The sequence below is a fragment of the Gobius niger genome (genome assembly GCF_951799975.1).
Source record: "Gobius niger genome assembly, chromosome: 17".
NCBI lineage: Eukaryota > Metazoa > Chordata > Actinopteri > Gobiiformes > Gobiidae > Gobius > Gobius niger.
Window position 1 is genome coordinate 15116706 of NC_136868.1, and position 19426 is coordinate 15136131.

General features: G+C 41.2%; 1 protein-coding gene across 1 annotated transcript in view; it reads right to left on the reverse strand.

Annotated features, from left to right (window-relative positions):
• Positions 1-19426, reverse strand: part of ncanb (neurocan b) — a 171140-nt gene that overhangs the window by 85709 nt on the left and 66005 nt on the right. The window contains exon 9 of the mRNA XM_079574668.1: positions 126-242. Within this exon, the coding sequence (XP_079430794.1) occupies positions 126-242 (117 nt within the window). The remainder of the gene's footprint in view (positions 1-125; positions 243-19426) is intronic.

The following is a 19426-nucleotide window of genomic DNA, read 5'->3' on the forward strand; positions in this document are numbered from 1 at the left end:
AGATCCATTCAAAATATGAAAGAGGTGTTCTAAAGATCTGATTTGGTCATGTGCCAGTGTAGATCCTCTCTTGTGAGCCCCAGCTGCAGATTGTGTGAGGCCTGACCCGCTCTCAACCCACTCACCGATCTCACAGCTCTCCCCGGAGAAGCCCTGCGGACAATAGCAGCTATAACCGTCGCCCTCCTGCAAACAGCTGCCGCCATGGAGACAGGGGTTGGTCTGGCACGGGTTGTTCTCCCCTGCAAACGCACAAAAAGACACATGAGGAGAGGTTCTTATGACAGTTTTGACAAGGGAAGAACATTGTAAAAGGCAGCAACATTGTGCAGTATAAAAATGAACAAATAAATGGTCCCAATGTGCTTCATCTTTAATCAAAACCGACAACAAAATGCCTGAACAAACCCCTGCTGCTCCTGACCCAGTGGTAATGAAAGATTGGTCAACTGCAGGAGACACTTCCCTGCAAGAACAATAAAGTGTATCTTGCCACGCTGACTTCTGCACACAGATTGTATAAGGAAACACAGATATTAAGTGCTGAATTAGAAAGTTGTCTTTATGGCGTTCAACCTCTTCCAAGGGGAGGAATAAGGAAGATTTAGATCAGAAACAATGGCGTTTACCCCTTTTAACCCCCACTAGAACCAAGCGCATTACCCAAATCTAAAAGCTTTCTTGACTGGCTGCCTCATTTGAAAGCGACAAAACTGATCTAAACTGATCTTTTTCCTCGCATTTGATTTTTTTGACTTTTTATCATCACTTTTTTGTCCTTTCATTGCGTTTTCATCACATTTTACATTGTGTTTTTGTCACTTTTTACATTATTGTTGCGTTTTTGTTTCTCTTTCGTCACATTTTTGTCGCTGTTTGGACGCTTTCATCAAGAAGTTTTTAGATTTTTTTAGTATTCAGTTTTTAGTAGAAGAAAATGTGTGGTCGGTTCAGGTGGGGGTTAAGAAATTAATTAAATTACAATGTTGTGTGACACAAGTGACGTAAAATGAATTGTTATTTGTTTAGTGCTTTACTCAAGGCACAAGTCACTCAAAGCACTTAGGTTAGTTTAGTTTATTTGTTTATTTGAGCAGTAAACATTCTGCTCAAAAGGAGTGGACCGAAGCGAAGAGCTTATAAGCGCCCACCCCAAAATCAATAAAATAAAATTTCTCATTTCACAAGGAACATAGTGGAACAAACAAAGGAACAAAACAACAAGGAAACAACAGAAAGAAAAAAAATTAGATACACACTTGCAGTTTCTGATCATGGCTGAAATGACCATTTACAGGTGGCATTTACATTAAAGGGATACAGAGTTTAGAAAATGTTAAAATGATGTATTTTCCTCCCCCTGCATGTTCCAGCAATGTCCTAATTTGTAGAATGAGCCCAGACCAGTTCACCACAACTGCCCTGTCACTCAAAAAGTTGTTAATTCAGGTCCAAAGTACCAACTTTAATCTGGCCACTTTAAGGCATTACATGACTGAAACTCATGTACTGTGTACATTCCCCAAAAAGGAGTAATACTGATTACAAAACAAAAATGATAACGATATCATATTTTGATTTGCCTCATTGGCAAAAGAGAAACTGTTACACTTCAAAGCGGCTATTTTAACACAGACCAAAATTTCCAAGCACTGTTGGAAATGTTCGTATAGATAACAGAAACGAAGCACAACTACAACAAGTTCACAAAAGACAATCATTCATTCACTTCATACTTGGTGGTGGCAAGAGACATGTAACCACAACTACTCACTCACCAACAACTCAACCAAGTTCATTTCCACACGGTCTCCAGTCCTGGTGCTAATCAGGCCCAACCAGCCTCCGAGATCAGACAAGATCGAGCACAAACCCAAAGTACTGCTATTGTTACACCAGAACTAAAGCGGTGGTGAATGAAAGTGAAAGTTTGCCTCACTATATAATGCCACAAAGTTATAGCTTCTATACTTAGCTCACAGACTTTGATACAACAGCACATAGAATGGACCCAGTCAGATTTGGCAGCCCGCGTTTCCAGCCGACTCTGGCCCGTAGAACATCCTCTTCTCTATGACTTTGTACACAGAGACAGATTGGCTGTTCATACATCAGTCATGGCCCTATTCATCATCTCTTGATTCTGCCAAGGCGAAGGACAGCGCTACCTCCAACTCGCATCTCTGCTCCTATATGCAGTGCCAAGGCCCTCATAAATTACCCAATCAAGGGCCCGGTTATGCATACTTCTTTTACAGCGAATGCCATAAACATTTTTAATATCATCTGGCTGTAACTCAACGCCGCTTTATGGGGAAACGCTTTGCAGGGAGAATGGGGGAGATTGAGGAGATTAAGCAGTAATTATTGCTCTTATATTTTGCAGCGGGACAGAGGGAGGAGAGGGGATTTTGACAAGGACGGTTAGACCAGGCATTCGCACCGCTGCGGGGAACAAGCTAGATTAAGTGTTTTTTTATGACTATAGTCCTGATAGGATTGCAGACGCTGACACAATCTCCCGGGCCATCGAATACACTGCGGCTTCTTCATAATAACGGATTAATGGTGTGTGGGGCAAAAGCCTATGTGTGTGTTTATGGACAGGAATATGTATGTGTGCACCAGCCTGACCCTGACTCCCGACGACGTCCAATTTCCTGCTTAACATTGCGATCGACTGCGGAGAGAGACCAGCGCGGAGGGGAACGTGATGGAGAAGCTGTCTTTGAAAACACATAAAAGTGATTCCCGGAATGAGAAACGCCATTAGGGACAGGCTCATTCCTTAAATCAACAGCGAGTGTGGAGAAAACAGCAGCGCATGTGATTTGAATATGAATACGGTCTAAAGGTTAATGATTAGCTGATAGATATTTGCTGTTTGCTGTGGGAGCCGTGTTGTCTAAAAAATAGGGGTCAAACTAACTATTGGCATGAAGAAGAAAGGGGGACAGGACTTGTACAGCCAAACAATCATATTTTCATGTTAATACTTTTGGAGATTGCTTCAGCTCTCTGCAATAATAGCAGTTACTAACAAGAACACAAAGGACCCGAAGTCTGTTTTCATTATCAGTTGAAAATGACTTGCAGAAACCAAAATATTTTTAGACAACTTTTGGAGTCTGTGTCAGAAGGGGCAACAGGGGAACGATAACAAGGATTTCATTTTGTACCATGAAAAAGACACATTATTATTCCTTTAGAGGGAGATTCAAATAATTAGCTGCTTGGAGCATATCATTAATAAGAGACATAATAATTATCAAAACAATGCGTGAATACAGAAGCAGGTCAGGGAGCTATTGGTCATTGTGTGTTGCCTGATAACGCTCTGTTCTGCAGCGCACAGAGAAGACACATTTAAAGAGAGGTTTTGTATGAGCTGCTAAACAGACGAATCACATGTATTTCAGAAAATGTCTGCAGATGTCGGATAAGTTTTACTACAAAAACAATATTTTGTGGTTGAGGATGGGATGCTGAAGTGGCTTAATCCAATACCATTCAATTTGTGTTTTTTGTTAGACTGCGATTAATTGTACAGCTCTACTTTACACCAGATGCCCTTCTAGACATCCCCAGGCTTAAAGGGATGTGTCAGGATTTTTGACATAAGGCCTCCTTTCTTAGAGAGTTGTTGATTTCTGGAGATACATTTTTTAACTCATGCAGTCCTTACATTTGAAGAGTTCAGTGGTGCTAGGCTAGTGCTCGGCTAGCGCATCTCTATGGTAACTAGTAGCCTGACATTAAAAATCAGTCTGACCCAGAGTGCACCTGCAAATCACTTACAACACCAGACTACCGATATAAATGTCTGTGTTGACTGAATCATTTTTCAAATATAACCATTTTGCATTTAAAATAACTTATATTTGCGCAGCATCAGCTTCCTGGTTGTAGCTACGCAGCGGCGGAGTGATCTGCTAGGTTACCGGAGCTACAGTAGTTTGTTTACCTGCGGCCGGCATTACTACAAGTGGAATTCACAAAGGAGCTTTCTACAAATCAGATATGGCAAGGTTTTTTAAAGAGGTTTTTAATGCAGGCTACAAGTTACCATAGACATGCACTAGCCCAGCACTAGCCTGGCACCACTAAACTCTTCAAATATAAGGACTGCATGAAAAAAAAAAAAAAAAAATCTCCAGAAATCAACAACACTCTGGATAACTAGGAAATGAGGCCCTATGACAAAATCCTGAAATATCCCTTTAAAAAAGACCAGTCTTCCACACCGACACAGCGTGCCCTACAAACCACCTTAACTACAGAAGCACAAATGTACACTAAGCTACGGTACTTATAAAACTTACTTTGAAAGAACAAGGTGACTCTTCCTTCAGTCCCATACAGTATATATCCTTATTTGAATATGGCAGAGGGTTATCATACTCTATGGGAAAGAGCATCATTTGAAAGTTATACGATTATCATGATAATATTTTGAGTTCAAAGCTAAGGACATCCAGTTCCTATATTGCGCTGCCAGCCTGGAGAGTGTGAAGAAATTTATACAGCAACTTTGGCATTAGACCATTTAATATAACAGCGTGTCCAGTTTGAATGAGAGCCCAGATTGGAGCGCGGTAGATCCAGAGGCAGTGGTGCACTCAGCGTGTCTGACAGCCCAGGCCCAGGTTCATCACTGCCGCAGCCAATAAGCCTGGACACCAAAGTGGTTCTCATATCACCACTTGCTCCTTTATTACGCTGATTCTTCTTTATTGCTAATTTCTTTTCTGTTAAAAAGCGTTTTAGTAAGCTCTCAATCTGAGGCAAAAGGGAAGAATACGGTATGTAATCATTAAACACCGAGATACAAATCCCACAAGACTGAGACTGAGATTGGGTTCACGAAAACAAGACGAGATTATGAAACAATTTGCAGTTTTCCATTGTATTTCCATTGTAATTCCATTGTAATATGTAATACAAACATATTACTTTTTTTTTTTAAAACTGTAACTACTAACATGGACTATATTACAATTTGAAAGTAACTTGCCCAGCATTGACAATTTTAGGATTGTAAGGGAAACGGAAGGGAATTCTATTTGTACAATGCTTCACAAGGACACAAGTCACCCTTAAGTCACCGAGTGCTTCTCATGAGACAATTATTCATCTACTCCAAACTTCCAAACTTAGACGGTACTTTGAAAGACCAATATCTTCTCAGCAGCAGAATCACTATCCTTGAGTCCGACCCAAGTCAAGCCCGGGTCTGTTCTGTTTAGGCATGCATGAGTTTCATATCTTTGCATTTCTCTCTATAGAGGTCTGCATACTGCCAGTCCTAATAATGAGATAAGAGGGTCTCTCTCTTCAGCCTGTATCTGGGAGCATTGATAAATGGAGGCTGCTGTGTGCAATGTGGGCAGGGCTGCTGAGCTGTAACAGAGAGAGGACATTGATCCAATCTCCAGACAATTAGTAACGACTTATTAGCCACAAATAAGTACCTACCGTTCCCATCTGCAGTGCTGGTGACGTAACTTGAGGTGAAAAGACTGAGCCAGCAGTTTTGAACAAAGCTCAAGAACGGCACACTTTGCGGATGGCCAGATTCAAACCAACAAACGGGTTCACACACTAAGTCACTATCATGTTAGTAGCTGAATTAAAAGATCCTGCATTATGCTTTTGAAACTATTTTCCGACAGATTAGCCTTGGTGTTGGTTCTTCGTACTCAACGCTAAAATCACGTCCATGTCTACAAAAAATCACCAAGTTATTTTAGTTAAGTTTCATCACATTGAAAACGGAATAGGCTTGTTGCTGAACTAAATGTTGTTTGCTGTCATAATTAGCCTTAGCGGGATGCAATTGTGAAAAAAGGGGATAGGAAAAACATTTAAAGCAATGGGAGGGTATGAATTTAACTCAAGCAAAGAGAAGCATAAGAGGAAGCAGTGGAGGATAGCGAGTTAAGAGAGAAAAATGCCAACTCGGGAGAGCTGAGAGTCACACAGGGAGGCTTCATACATTTCCTGCTCTCATAATGTTTGCTCCTGCCTTATGATTAATTACACAGTGCTTTTAAAATAGGTCGCCTGTTCTTTTATAATGAATGGAAAGAGATCGGATTGAGAAGTCTTTGTAGTGCGTTTAGAGAGATACAACGATATTATTGAAGATGGGTTATTTTTTTATTGCAGTAGCTGTTTGGCTGCACAGATTTGTCATAATACGCTACTGACATTTCTCAGCTCTTTGGGGTCATCCTTAGATTTTTAAGCCTTTTCCGGAGAGAGATTATCTTCACATTTGTGACACATTTGGGAAGCTACTCCCCAGTGTTGATAGTACATCCGTCCAGGATTTAAACCTTAAAAGAGGATTGCAATATAAAAATGTCTTAGAAGTCTAAAGCTGTGGAGTTGGCAAAACGTAGGCGCGGGCAGAAACAGGCATGTCAATAAAAGCGGTTGCACACATAGAGTTTCTGTACCTACACCTGCTTATCGCCTACTGTGCTCAAACGCAGTCAGCCTTGTAATAGCTTTGCTGAGACGGAGATCATGGTGCAGCCTGTAGGAGTGTTCCCCTCCATGAGCACGATAAGCCATCACTGGGCACTGCTGGATCTGCCCCTTTAAAATTTAATGCGATACAGGAAGTCCTTTAAAGGCACCCGGGTGCGAACCACGGTTATAGCCATTTGAGGGGAAATGACAAAGAATCGACAGGAGAACATGCGCATTACAGTACAGTACATTGTTGTCATATAATGACATGCACTGAGGAGTCTAGTGTGAAATATTCATGTGGACACTTGGGCGACAGCTGTGGTGATCATGTGTTTCCTGCATTTAGAGATCATATGAAACAAGAGATGCCCTAAATTATTCATCGGCGCATCAGTCAATGTCTGTAAATGTGAGAAAATGCATCAAAATTGTCTGGAAAAGAGACGTTATGAAGAGGTCAAAACGGTGTTACAGAATAAAAAAGGACTGCTTTGATGTCTAAACAAAATAATGAGGCAAAAATGCGAACCGATGTATCCATCAAAACAAACAGTTTTACAAGGGGAATGCTCGACAGCGTTTGCGTAGGACACTTTGTAGAAGACACTTGTATTTACTGTGGATTAGATTCAATTCTCCGGCCATATGGAGCCATTTGCATGTTCTCCCCATGTCTAAGTGGGTTAACTCCTCGCACTCTGGTTCCCTGCAACTCCAAAAACAATGACAGTAGACGGAAACCACCAGCTAGGTATTCCTGATCAAGATCTGACGATGGGTCCAACTGCTGCCAGCCTGCCCTGAGTCAATAGGGGAAGGGTCAAATGCAAAGAACAAATTTCCCAATGGGGACAACACGTAAATGGTAAATGGACTCAACTTATATAGCGCTTTTCTACCTTTATCAGGCCCGAAGCACTTTACAGCAAGGAACCAGTCACCCATTCACTCTCTCGTTCATACACCAATGTACGCAGACCCTGGAGGCAAGTTGGGTGAAGTATTTGCCCAAGGACACAATGACAGTGTGCATTTGTGGGAGCTGGAATTCGAACCATGACATACTTACTTATTAATAACAGTTGAAAGTGAAAACCATCAGTTCATTGTAATTGAAGTCCCAGACCATAAATGCCAACACTAAATACAACTATTTACCTGCATGACTTGATTTACAGTCTACTGAACCGGGTGAATGCGAACAATAATATGATGTACACAATTACAGCTGTGACAAGGTAAAGTTTAACCAGACATTAATCTGTTTTGCAAAAGTAGAGATCTGAAATCAATTTGCACAAACAAGCAAAGGTCATAGAGGACACAAAGCAGAGAACAGCTACTTTTAAAACCCGCTTTTTGCTGTGAAGGGGAGAATAGTTAGTTTGGAAACACAATCTGCCGTGTGCACAAAGTGTTGGAGCAGGGAATTACACAGTTTGAGCCCAGCAGTGGAGCAGGTTACAGCACAATGAGCAGGTCAGACTACGCAGCCTGCCTCCTGAAACCACTCTGAATTATTTCTCCATTTATCTCACCTGTGTTACACCTGCCAGCCCAGCGCTCGGCAGGACAAAAAGGGTGCAAAAACAAAACAAAACCCGACAAAAATAACAATGTCCATTCACCTGCATGTTTGGGAGCTGACTATTATAAGAGGATTAGGGACCTTGAATGAGAGCGGTACATGGTTTTAATTAGCACAGAGGAAAACACTGAAATGACTGTGGTGTGAAATTATTTTTGTTAAAGGACTTGTGACCTGCCTGAAAAATGCTAGTTATATTATTCCCTTGTTACTTTCCATTACAAATAATACGGTAGTAGAGTAGTTTTAGTTCTAAAAAATATATTGGCTAGTATAATCGGTTACTGAAGGATCCATGTTGAATGCAGGTTAGATGACGCTGATCTATCGACAGACAAGACTGATACAGCGTGGCGTAGTTCCATCCCATTGTGATCCTTCAGCATCCAGTCCCTGAAAGAGACAAATGTCTAATCTACCTGTCTAATATGTCTAATCTACCTAACACTAACAAACAAACACCACCAGGAAACCTCAAGATATAAACCCAGAGCTGAACTGTCCTTTTGCTCTTTTAGGACTGCTTTGAAACATCAGAAACATCCTGAAAACTAATGAACTGAGCTATTTAACAAGCTCAGGGGTGATAATTTGCATAGAACTAGAACACCCACTGATGCGGGAGTTAAAACTTTTACGCAGCCACTGAACTCTCTTTTTCCAGTTTTTGTGGCCGTCTCATTGTAACTCTCACGTTTGCCTCCTGTTCGAATTGGAGAAAGTCCACTCGGATGAACTTCTCCTCCCTCGTAATTTATAAGAAAAGTTTTGTTAGAACTTCTTTTTTCCTTTTTTTTTCTCCGCATATTCCTGCCAAGAAGAAGCGTTGGGACATATATTTTTGTAAACATTCCACGCACTTTTTGGCTAGCCCATTGCTGCCGGCTTGGCCATGGCCACTAAACCAGCGAAGCACCTGATGTTATGGAGCTGAACCCTGCACAGACACACCAGGGAGCTAGATCCGGAGACGTGTTTGGTGGCCGAATTACCCCAAGGAGCTGCTGCCCACAGACCCTTAACACCCTTTCGGCCATCACCTGTGTATCACCGCCAACTTGCCCTTCAAAACAGTAAGACCTCAGAAGTTGGTGTCTTGCTGAAAAGCGTTCGATACCTTTTTGTGTTCATATGTTCACTTCCCAATCTTTCACCCGTCCTAAGTTTGATAAAGAAGTTTTACTCCGCCTTTTATTTACGCTCCAAACTCATCAGGGAATGCACCTGAAACAGTGCTTACTAACCAAATGTTTAAGCGTTAACACTTTATGTGTGTAATCACAAATAAACAAAGTAGCATGTACATATATTCCGTGTGGTTCTTACGTATGAGTTTTTATTGAAAATGAAAAGGTTGAATTCACACATTCAGATTCTTTTCGGTCATAGTGAGCGCGGGCATTGCTGCGATACCACCCCCTAGTGGCTACGGGCGACTCCAGAAAGGCGCAATAATGTGGAATCCAATGGGGACTTCACAAGTGTCAAAAACAATTTAAAAGCCCGGCTCCAAAGACTTCTATTGCTTCTGAAATGAGTATTTCCTCTTGTGACATAATGGATTCTGTCTTGACTGGTGTTATTAATGCAAATGAAGAGGGGTGAGGAATCACGGCCTACAAATAATACGTCTATGTGCATGTGAGTGAAGCAGCAGAATTGGAATATATGCTTGAAGTCAATGTTTAGTAATTTAAATTTAGGTTTAATTGAATAAATGTACATGACATTCCTGTAGACTAAAGTAGAAGTAGTATACAGTACCTTAACATGTGCATATGTGGTTGTATAAGTCACACTCTATAAAATCAGGCAAACTATTACATTATCTCATGTATGATTGCCTTCCACATGAAGAGGATGGGTGTCAAGCTGAGTGACAGGCATAGTGCACTCGTGGGATCTCAGATATGAAAGACTGTGTGACGTCACCAATGGGGTCATGCTCACACACTTATAATGGAGCAGGTGTAGTGATGAGATTACTGCACTGGACTGAGCAGATTGATGGAAACAGCAGGGAGACGGGGCTATTTCTGACTGTCTGCAGCATGTGGTGTGACCTGTCTGCTGCTAACACACCTGAGCGAGCCTGTGTGTGTGTGAGGCAGCCTGACTGAGGTGAAGTCAAGTCTATACTCAAACTACTCAGAATACCACGCAGATGAATAAGTTCAGACAAGACCAACTAGGAAAACAACAGCAAAAACATCATGATACTTAGTTCTGTTTAGTTTACCACCAATCAGCCCAATTCTTGATGTCCTTTCCTAAAACTAGATTACTTATTTTGTCACTTTCTTTTCTTCAAAGCAGTGGACATGAGTATTCTCAGAATTAATTTCATACTCAACTTCAACTCTAAATGAGGCTGATGTCTGCAAACTGGAGTTGAACAACTTTGGACAAATTTGACATTGCAAACCTCCCTCTCTCTCAGTACAGCAGAGTTTTTTGCCTTTATCTGCAAACTACATTTGTGGTTTCTGTGTTCCACATTGTTTTACTGGATGCTTTTATACGTCCTTGAGAACGCCTTGAAGAAAGCAGCTTTTTAAAAGCAAACAAACAGCTAGCTTATGAGCCAAAGACATTTGAGAGCTGCAAATTTCTTCTTCTGAAACACTGAAGGGGCACCAAGAGCCCCCCACACCTGCAGCACAGTGGAGGCATCACAAGAGGCACTGCAGGAAAAAAGGGACAAAAGGAGGTATCTGGAAAAGACTCACAGGTAAGCCACACATGCCTTCTATCCCTACTATTGTGCTGACTAATGGACGTTCACTAGAGAATAAAACAGATTAACTGCCAAGCTCCTCCCGGAAGATGGTGAAAGACTGTTGTGGAGCGGAGGGAGCTGCGCAGGAGGAAGAGGAAGGAGGAGGCAGAGCTGACCAGTGCAGGACACCACGCTCTGAAACAGGGACAAACCCAGAAAGCGCTGCACCTCTGGATCAGAGGAGACTAAAGGCAGCCAGCCAGATTTATTTCGGGTGCTTTCCTGTAGCACCAGCGGCTTAGGACTAACATCTGAACACAAATTCTTTGCACAGTTGTATAATGACAAATAAAGCACTTATTTACTTACATACTAACTTAAAGGGGCTAGATGCAAGTTAGTCATTTTATGCTCACTACGCCCACCTCAGGTCTTATGCGTAGCTGCAGCTTCTATACTAAGCTCGTGCATGATGGCACTTTGGACCCGAATTAACACGTTTTTGAGTGACAGTGCAGGATTTTAGAGGCAGCTGTGGGGAACAGGTCTGAGCTCATTCTACATATGGCTGGAACATGTAGGCTGATGAAAATACTTAGTTTTAACATTTTTAAACTCTGTATAGTCCATTTAAACTTTCTAACAGATATTGTCCTTAGAAAGCAAATTATGTTTTACAATCAATATACAATACCCATTTAAAAAGGTACTAACATTTGAGAGAATATAAACAGCTAAGCACACATGTCTAATCTACAGAGTTGGAAGGTTTCTCCCTGCAGTCATTTTTATTTGTACCACTCTACATTCACAGTCACCCTCGACCTATTACAGAGCTAGCTGATCATTCCATTAAAACTTGGGTGTATTTCCATGCAAATTCTCTCACTAAATGCAAGCTTTTCCATTCCAACTTCTGTTTAGCAGCATAAAATATGTCCCTGCCCTCTGCACGCAAACAGACCAGCAGCAGAGGAGTGTGACACTTGCAATTAGCCACAGTGCCTACAGTCTGTAGCAGCAGAAAGCACCCAGCTCTACCCCACTGAGCTCTGTGTGAATGAACGAGCCAGCGGAGGTCCAAGAGCTGAGCCCCCCAACTATTCAGCACTGGCAGAGAAATGGAGAGTCTATTGTTACGACGGCGGCACTTGTGGCGTCTCTGTCCCATATAAATTACATTATCTGCCCTGTCAATGTGGAGGAAAAGAATCCATCCTGCTTTATCATCACAAACACATTCGATCCACTTTCCGCTCTTCGCGTTTCACAGTGTTTTGAAATAAGGACGGCGAATCAATAGTACCCTGCTTTTATTATGTGTATTATTATCCGCCAGCACTGCAAAATCACAGTAGCAATAGAAACATGTTAGAGTAACTGGTATCAAACATGTTGCCTTCCTTTATAGCTTTCAAACCTATATAGTACAATGTCATGTAAGAGCTGTGTAGAGGAGAGTTAATTAACAGTCTAGCACTAACCGCAGGAAGTAAAAGTATGTTGAGACACCTCTGAAGTGTTGAAATCAGCCGTATGCGGTTCTGGTGATAATTTGAAGAATTAACAGGGAAAATTTAAACAGAGACTCTTTTTTACCGCTTTAAATTGCAGACACACTGACTAGTGTTGATTATTTCAATAGAAAGAGGATTTTCATTCTTAGTAATAAGTACATTTATGGGTAAATGAAAAGCTTGGTACTAAAGAAGCATATTTCCAATTATAGATTTACATGAGAGTCATTTGGTGTACAGTACATCTGCAAATTCCCACCCGCTCCTTCTAATGGTCAGCCTCCATCATGTTTGAATGACAGGCAGTTTTAACCAATCAGAGCAAAGAAGGAAATCTTAGAGGAAGCATGGTTCATGCTTTACATAGAAGGAATACAACTCTGTGCTTTCACTAACACATAACTGAGGGCTGTAATGAGGACTGTGACTTAATGATTATTTGCGTAAATATACAGTAAGATAACGCACTACTCCCACACAAGAGTAATTAGCATGTTGTATAAATGAATAATGCAATCACTGTGGTTATGTCTGTGATGATTGAATTGACATTTACATAAAACAGAAATAAACCTGTGCCTTTGGTTTCACTAAAACCCATTGAGGTCATTTGAACTTGGCAGTGAATGTGGGGCTCGGCTGCTGAAGCGTCTCTCCGGTTCCTGCTGTTACTTTTTGTTGTGTTGGAGCTAATTAGAGAAGTGAAGCGGACTTTTGCACATTAGAATCCCTCGCCTATAAGTTTGTATTCCACTGGGTGACTATCAGGATGCTGCGCTGACAACACCGCAGCGCTATTAGCAACTGAGCTACGCTTAGGACACAATGCTTTTGCCTAGAGACCTGTTTAAAACTTAGCAAAGAAGACAAACTACCTTGCTGTGCCCTTGCTGAGTTAGTCTAAAAAGCAGCACTCATGAACATCCGCTGGGCCTCTGAGCAGAGAATTACAGTTCGCAAACCAGATTGTGTTATTTCAACAAGCGCTTTATTGTGCTAGGAAAAAGAAAAAAGTTTTCACTGCACCGTACAATACCAAAGGCCAGTCACACACAGTAGCGCCATTGGAAAAATGTGATGCAAAGCCCATAGAATAAGCCAAAATACAGTATAATAAAAAAGGAAGCAAGAGAGTTCTACACTTTATAATGCCACAATACTTTTGCGTGAATGTAACTTGACTACATTCTCCATCTGCTCAGTTTCATTGTGGCTTTATTGTGGTCTAACCAGTATACATTACCCCTCGTTCTCCGTTTAAATAAACGGGCTTCGCAATCTTACGGAAGTGCCGAGACAAGGCAAAAAGAGGCATAGGCAGGCGGGGCGGAAGAAGGTGAATAGGTTGCGATCATGTTCAGTTGGAGGGCAGGTGAAAATACAACTCTATGGGAAAGAAACTGCCCAAATGTTTTCCCTAATCATTATTTGACAGTGATTCATAGGCACCGATTTTATGTTCTTCCCAGTGGGTGTCCTGTCAAAAAAGAAAACGAAAAACAGACGGCAGTATAATGCCACCGCACATACAATATATTAATGTAATGGACCAGCATGTGCTCGTTTGCAGAAAAGGACTTGACGGCTTGTGATTTACAGATTATATCTATTGAATCATTGTGTAATTAGGGAAAATTCCCAAAGATGATTGGATTCACAAACCTGTCATATTTTTCTTATGGCTGAAAGTCTTTTCTACTGGCCAACATCACACACATGTTTTTTATGTCTTGTCACCTCTTCTGGGCCCGTATTATGTTAAGTTTATTATATCTATGCACAGTCTTTTTCATATTCACAGTTACGCCATCCTACTTTCCTGTTTACCCTGTAAGAGGATTCAGCCTCCTGGGCCCTCAAGCTAAGCAGGTGTGTGCGGGACGTGTCTTGTATAATACTGCCCCTGTGTTCCTGTCCCGCAGGACACTGTCGAATGTGACGTGACCGGGGCCAAACTGTTTTGTCAGGACTGAGAGGAAACCAAGACAGTCAGGCAAGCCCCAGCTGGGCCCATTCACTTTCTGCTGCCACTCCTCCAGCTCAACAAAATCCCTCCATCTGAAATCAAACATGGGGATGTTAACCTCGACAGTGTGGCAGGCTGACTGATAAACGAGTCTGTGTCGGCAAATGGTGACTGAAAATGTAGAGTGAACAGCTATTGAGGTTATATGCATAATGCTCCCATCTATTTCCACTACCGACTATCAAGTATGTCCTTATAAATATCCCAGCACATCCCTCTTGTTTAGAGCTTTGGCGATGCATGGAGGCAACAGTGTCTTTTGGGTAAAGATGAAAATGATCGTTTCAGAGCAAGAAGGTCCTAGGTTTGAAACTTTTAGTAGAAATGGGTACTTTTCAAGTGTATCTATTTTTAGTACTTAAGTGGTACTTGTTTACAATATCAATACAGGTACATCAGTCTTTAGCTGGACTCATTAAACAGAATGGTAATGTACTACTGTTGCCATCAACACATAACTTGCACCTAATGATCAGCTCAACACAGCAAATGCTACTTCTGCAGTGAGTAATCAAAGAATAGATTTGGATAAGGACCTAACCTAATCTCCATGGAGACGAGCTGGAGACGTACCCACTCCCAGTAAAGTTTACAGTCATATTGTAGGAGAGCTGAGCCTCATAAATGTTTCTTTGTAGTTTTATGAGGTATTTTTTAATGATGAAAAATCTGTCATAAAGTAAATGCTTGTATTTCAATTTTATTTATTGGGTAAGATGTTACTTGGCGTGGCTTTAAATAACGGAGAATGAGGCTTCATGCCGATGCCATCTGTATCTATAACTCTGTATCAGGTTTATGAATGGAATAACCTTTTCCAGCCATTTTGTACTGATCTATTGCACTATGTGGTATGTCCACACTTAGATCTGCTGCTAACACTTAATGCACCTGCACATCTGTGAATACACTCACACTGTTGTTCTGTGTCAAATTGTTGTTATTTATTTAATACAGTTTAAATTTAATCTTCTTATGCATGCCCTTGTAGTTTTTATAGTTTATTATTTAACTAAGTTATGTGTTATATGTTTCATGTTGCACGATTGGACTGAAAAAAAAAAAAAAAGAAAAAATCCTACATGTGAACCTAACAATGGCCAATAAAGTAATTCTGATTCTACAACGGTTTTCCCCCATCAGGCTTGACCTAACCTAGCTCAAAATCTGGTCCCCAAGTGCTGCACTGCCTCCCAAGGGACACAAAATTATACCATAACCTTAACTTTGAAACATCAGTCAAAGAAAGCAAGCTCAAATAAAGTTGCGAAACAAGAGTTAATTCCTTGTTTTGTCTTCTACTTCCAACTCGAACACTCCAACCCCGGTGTTTGTGCGATGCATCTCACACACAGCACCGCCAGATCTGGACAGACAAGTGCTATAGCCTTTCATTAACAGGAAGCACATTGTTGACAGCTTATCTGATAGGGCCTGAACGCTGCTTGTACAGGTTAGCCACCCAGTCCCGATAGAGCTGCTCTTTTCTCCGCACACATTGGATTATACTCTCCGTGGCCGCGCTCTTTCTAGTGCCCTATCTCAATCTATCTTCTCCAGCCATTCCCAATGGGTGGCCCAACAAGGTGATGTTTGTTACTCTGATAAAATGCTCACTGACCCCTAACCTGTAGCTACATGCAAGAGACAAAGGCAAGAGTGGCAAACATGAAATGAAAGGTGTGTGAGACATTGGTGAGACTGTTATGAGGTTTGACGACAGCAAGTGGCAAATAATGAAGCGCAGGAGGAAGTGATGGAGGCAGAAAAGCTAGTGTTGAGATCTTGAAGGTGGAGATAGAAGGATTAGGATTCAGTGGTTGAGATGAACAACTCATTTTTAACATCTATGAGACTACGCCAAGAGTCAGTCCTCCCACTTTGAGAAAACATTCTGATCTCATGTGATCTTGGAAGGTATAAGACAAAGGAACAATAATGACAATTTATGTAATGCATAGAGGAGATATAGTGAATAGAATAAGCTGTGATCTATTAGGGGGCAAGATTACAATAATATAGTAAAAGTTAGTTGTAAGAAGATGCATAGAATAGAGTGAGTTCCTGTAAAGAAAGAAAATGTATAAATAATTATTTTTAAAAAGGCTTCCGTGAGGCTCCTTGTATGTTATGCAAAAGATGTGGTGCTACAAGTAAATTTACGTACACTGGCAATGAATCTGCTGAAAGGTGCTGAAGGTTTTAACTGTTATACCTATTATAACTGTGTCAATTTCCTGCTTCATTTACAGCTATTCTATTCTCCAACGTGACAGCTATGCCATAAAAAGAACTCTTAACGCTTTGGGACAGATGTTAATTAGGCTAAAACACGAGTAAGATGCCTGATTGCTAAGCACTTTGAATCCAATAAAATAGCTGCAAACAAAAAGTACAAGAAAAGCAGAGTAGCAAAAGAAAAAAAAGACAACTCTGCAAATACAGAAGTTAACGCGCCACGTTTGTCTAATCTTTGGGCAGAAACAAGATAAGAAAAAATTCATAAAAGAACAACAAAACTTGTTTTTTCAATAGCGCTGCATTTCCTTGTGCAAGAAACACTGAGGAGATTTCATCATTCATCATAATGGGAGCTCTGGGTCATGCCAACTCCAGCACAAAAGCAGCGCCTGTGATGGGGCTGCTCCAGGCTGAATAATCTCCGGGTTTTGTTGTGGCAGAAAACATAATAAACTACTTTTATGGTGCGATAAAAAGGCCTGTTTAAGACAGCTTTCTGTGTGTTTCTGGGCTCTGTGCGGAATATAAAAGCATAATTCAGAAAGCTTTTTCTTTTTACACAAAAGTGTTTTACATTCACTGCAGCAGTTTTAAATCAAGGCTTTTCACAGCCCAATATGAGCATTACTTTGAAAACAGATACTCGCCTCCACATCCTCGCAACATAAAAACTCTGAATTATTTAATCAGCGGTTCTTGTGCTTTAAATGTTTAAAACTGCTAGCACTTTCCAGATGGCCAAATATTTCCCTTTGATGTTAGGAACTCCAAAATGAACACAGAGAAACTTATGTACTTTCTCTGTGGGAAACCCTTATCAGATCATTGGCTCCTGGTGTGAAGTAAGTTGCCTATAAGTCTGACTGAGATGTAAAAAGATGGATTCAGAGAAATACATTAGGTTAATGAGGGGTGACAGTGGCTCAGATGGTTGAGCGGGTCTGACCGCACCTCACTGTGTGTAATGTAGTTATTTACACAAATGGGAACATTTCATTATTTTATGTGGGGCAGCACTGAACAAGAGTCACATTGTTCAAACTACCATACTTGCTTCTACACAATTGCATGTCTAAAATGTGCTGCCTAATAACAAATCTTCAAATGAGCTGCTCTCAAGCCACTCATAATAGTTTTTCTCTCCCACAACAACGCTTCCTAATTATCAGCACAAATCAACATATGTCCCAGCGTGCATTTCACTGCAGAGCTCATAAGATCTTTTTCAGCACGTCTTTTTTCCAGAGCTTAGCTCAATACAATGAGTCTTTGCTGCGTCTGCACTCACTCATCACATCCAGAGCGATGAGCCCAGTGTCCCTTAAGGCACTCTTTAACAAAACCCATTCTCTTTATAAGTAGCAGCCCATAGCTCATGATAAGACGCTGAAGGAGTGTTTGATATTGAAAAAGGTAGTATTACACAGGGGAAAGAAATGAGTGGAAAACACTAAGGTACAGGGTCTATACGACAGGTGAGTGTCAGAGAGGCTCCTATTGATGTGGAATATTGAATCTAGTACAGAATAGAGTTATATCATTACTGCATCAAAACATGAGCTGACACGGTGATGGATGTCAACTGGTAGCAACAGAGGAGGCTCTAGTTGCTTGGTGTTGCTACATAAATAGTGAGATCCCTTCAATTTTGCACCCTTTCAAGACCCTAATGTAAAAAAATTTACAGAATGTATAGAAGTCCATGGCATGCAATTCAATTTCCATAAAAGCTTATGATGAAGTTGAATATTGAATGAAGAGTGCTTTTCTTGACTCTCGTGCCCTGTGCTGCACAGAGTTTTAAGTATAAATGTATAAACATGCCACACTAGACAGCCACAATAATTACCTGAAGACTTTTAAAAGACATCAAGTGACAGATATTAAAAGGGAGTAGGCTGAAATAGAGACTAGAAAAAACAGAGACATATCTCAGTTTTTACATACTGAGATATGTTCTTACCTTAGCTCAGACAAGTTCATTTGTACCTGTCTGGTCTTCACGCGTGCCTTCAGTCACGTAAACACAGCACGTTAGCATTTAGCCTCTCGTCCTCTCCTCTAAAGCTCCAAACCAGGTGAATACAGAAGCTACCAAGCTCTTCCACGTTTTCCCTGTTTAAATATGGTTACGTGAAGAGTTACACTATAAAGTATAGTTACACAAAATTAACAATGTGGATTTTCTAAGTGGATGAAAAGGGGAACTATAATGTAAGGCGTAATAATACCAGGAGTAGTTCGACATCCGCGCAGTAATATCTTCACTTTACTGTGGAGCTTCTATCTTCACCTCGTTTGGAGCCATAGAGGAGAGGAGGAGAGGCTAAATGCTAACGCCGTCTGTGCTGTGTTTACGTGACTGAAGGCACGCGTGAAGACCAGACAGGTACATATGAACTTGTCTAAACTAAAGTAAGAACATATCTCAGTATGTAAAAACGGTGGCCTATTCCTTTAACATGTCTCCACAGACCAGTGCTGAAAACATGCAGACCCCGTCAACATCTATCTATATCTCTACACAAACGAAAGGTATCTAACTCGCCTCCTATACCCTCTCATTTGCTTTGGAGCAGGCTGCAGGACTTATGTATGTGCCATGAGTCAGATCCATCTTCTGCTCCGGACAAGGCTTTTGGTCAAACGCTCATAACTCAGAGGGATGCTGCGCTCGGTGCGGAGGCTGCCTGACAGAGGATGAGAGGAGAGGGGTAATTTACAGGCTGGACAGACAGGGCGCATACTGTATCTACTGCTGGGATCCGGGGCAGCAAACATATGGGTGTCAAGGCTGAGGAGAAGGATGGGAAGTTGTTTAACAGGTGCAGGAGATGGAACATGCACCTGACTGA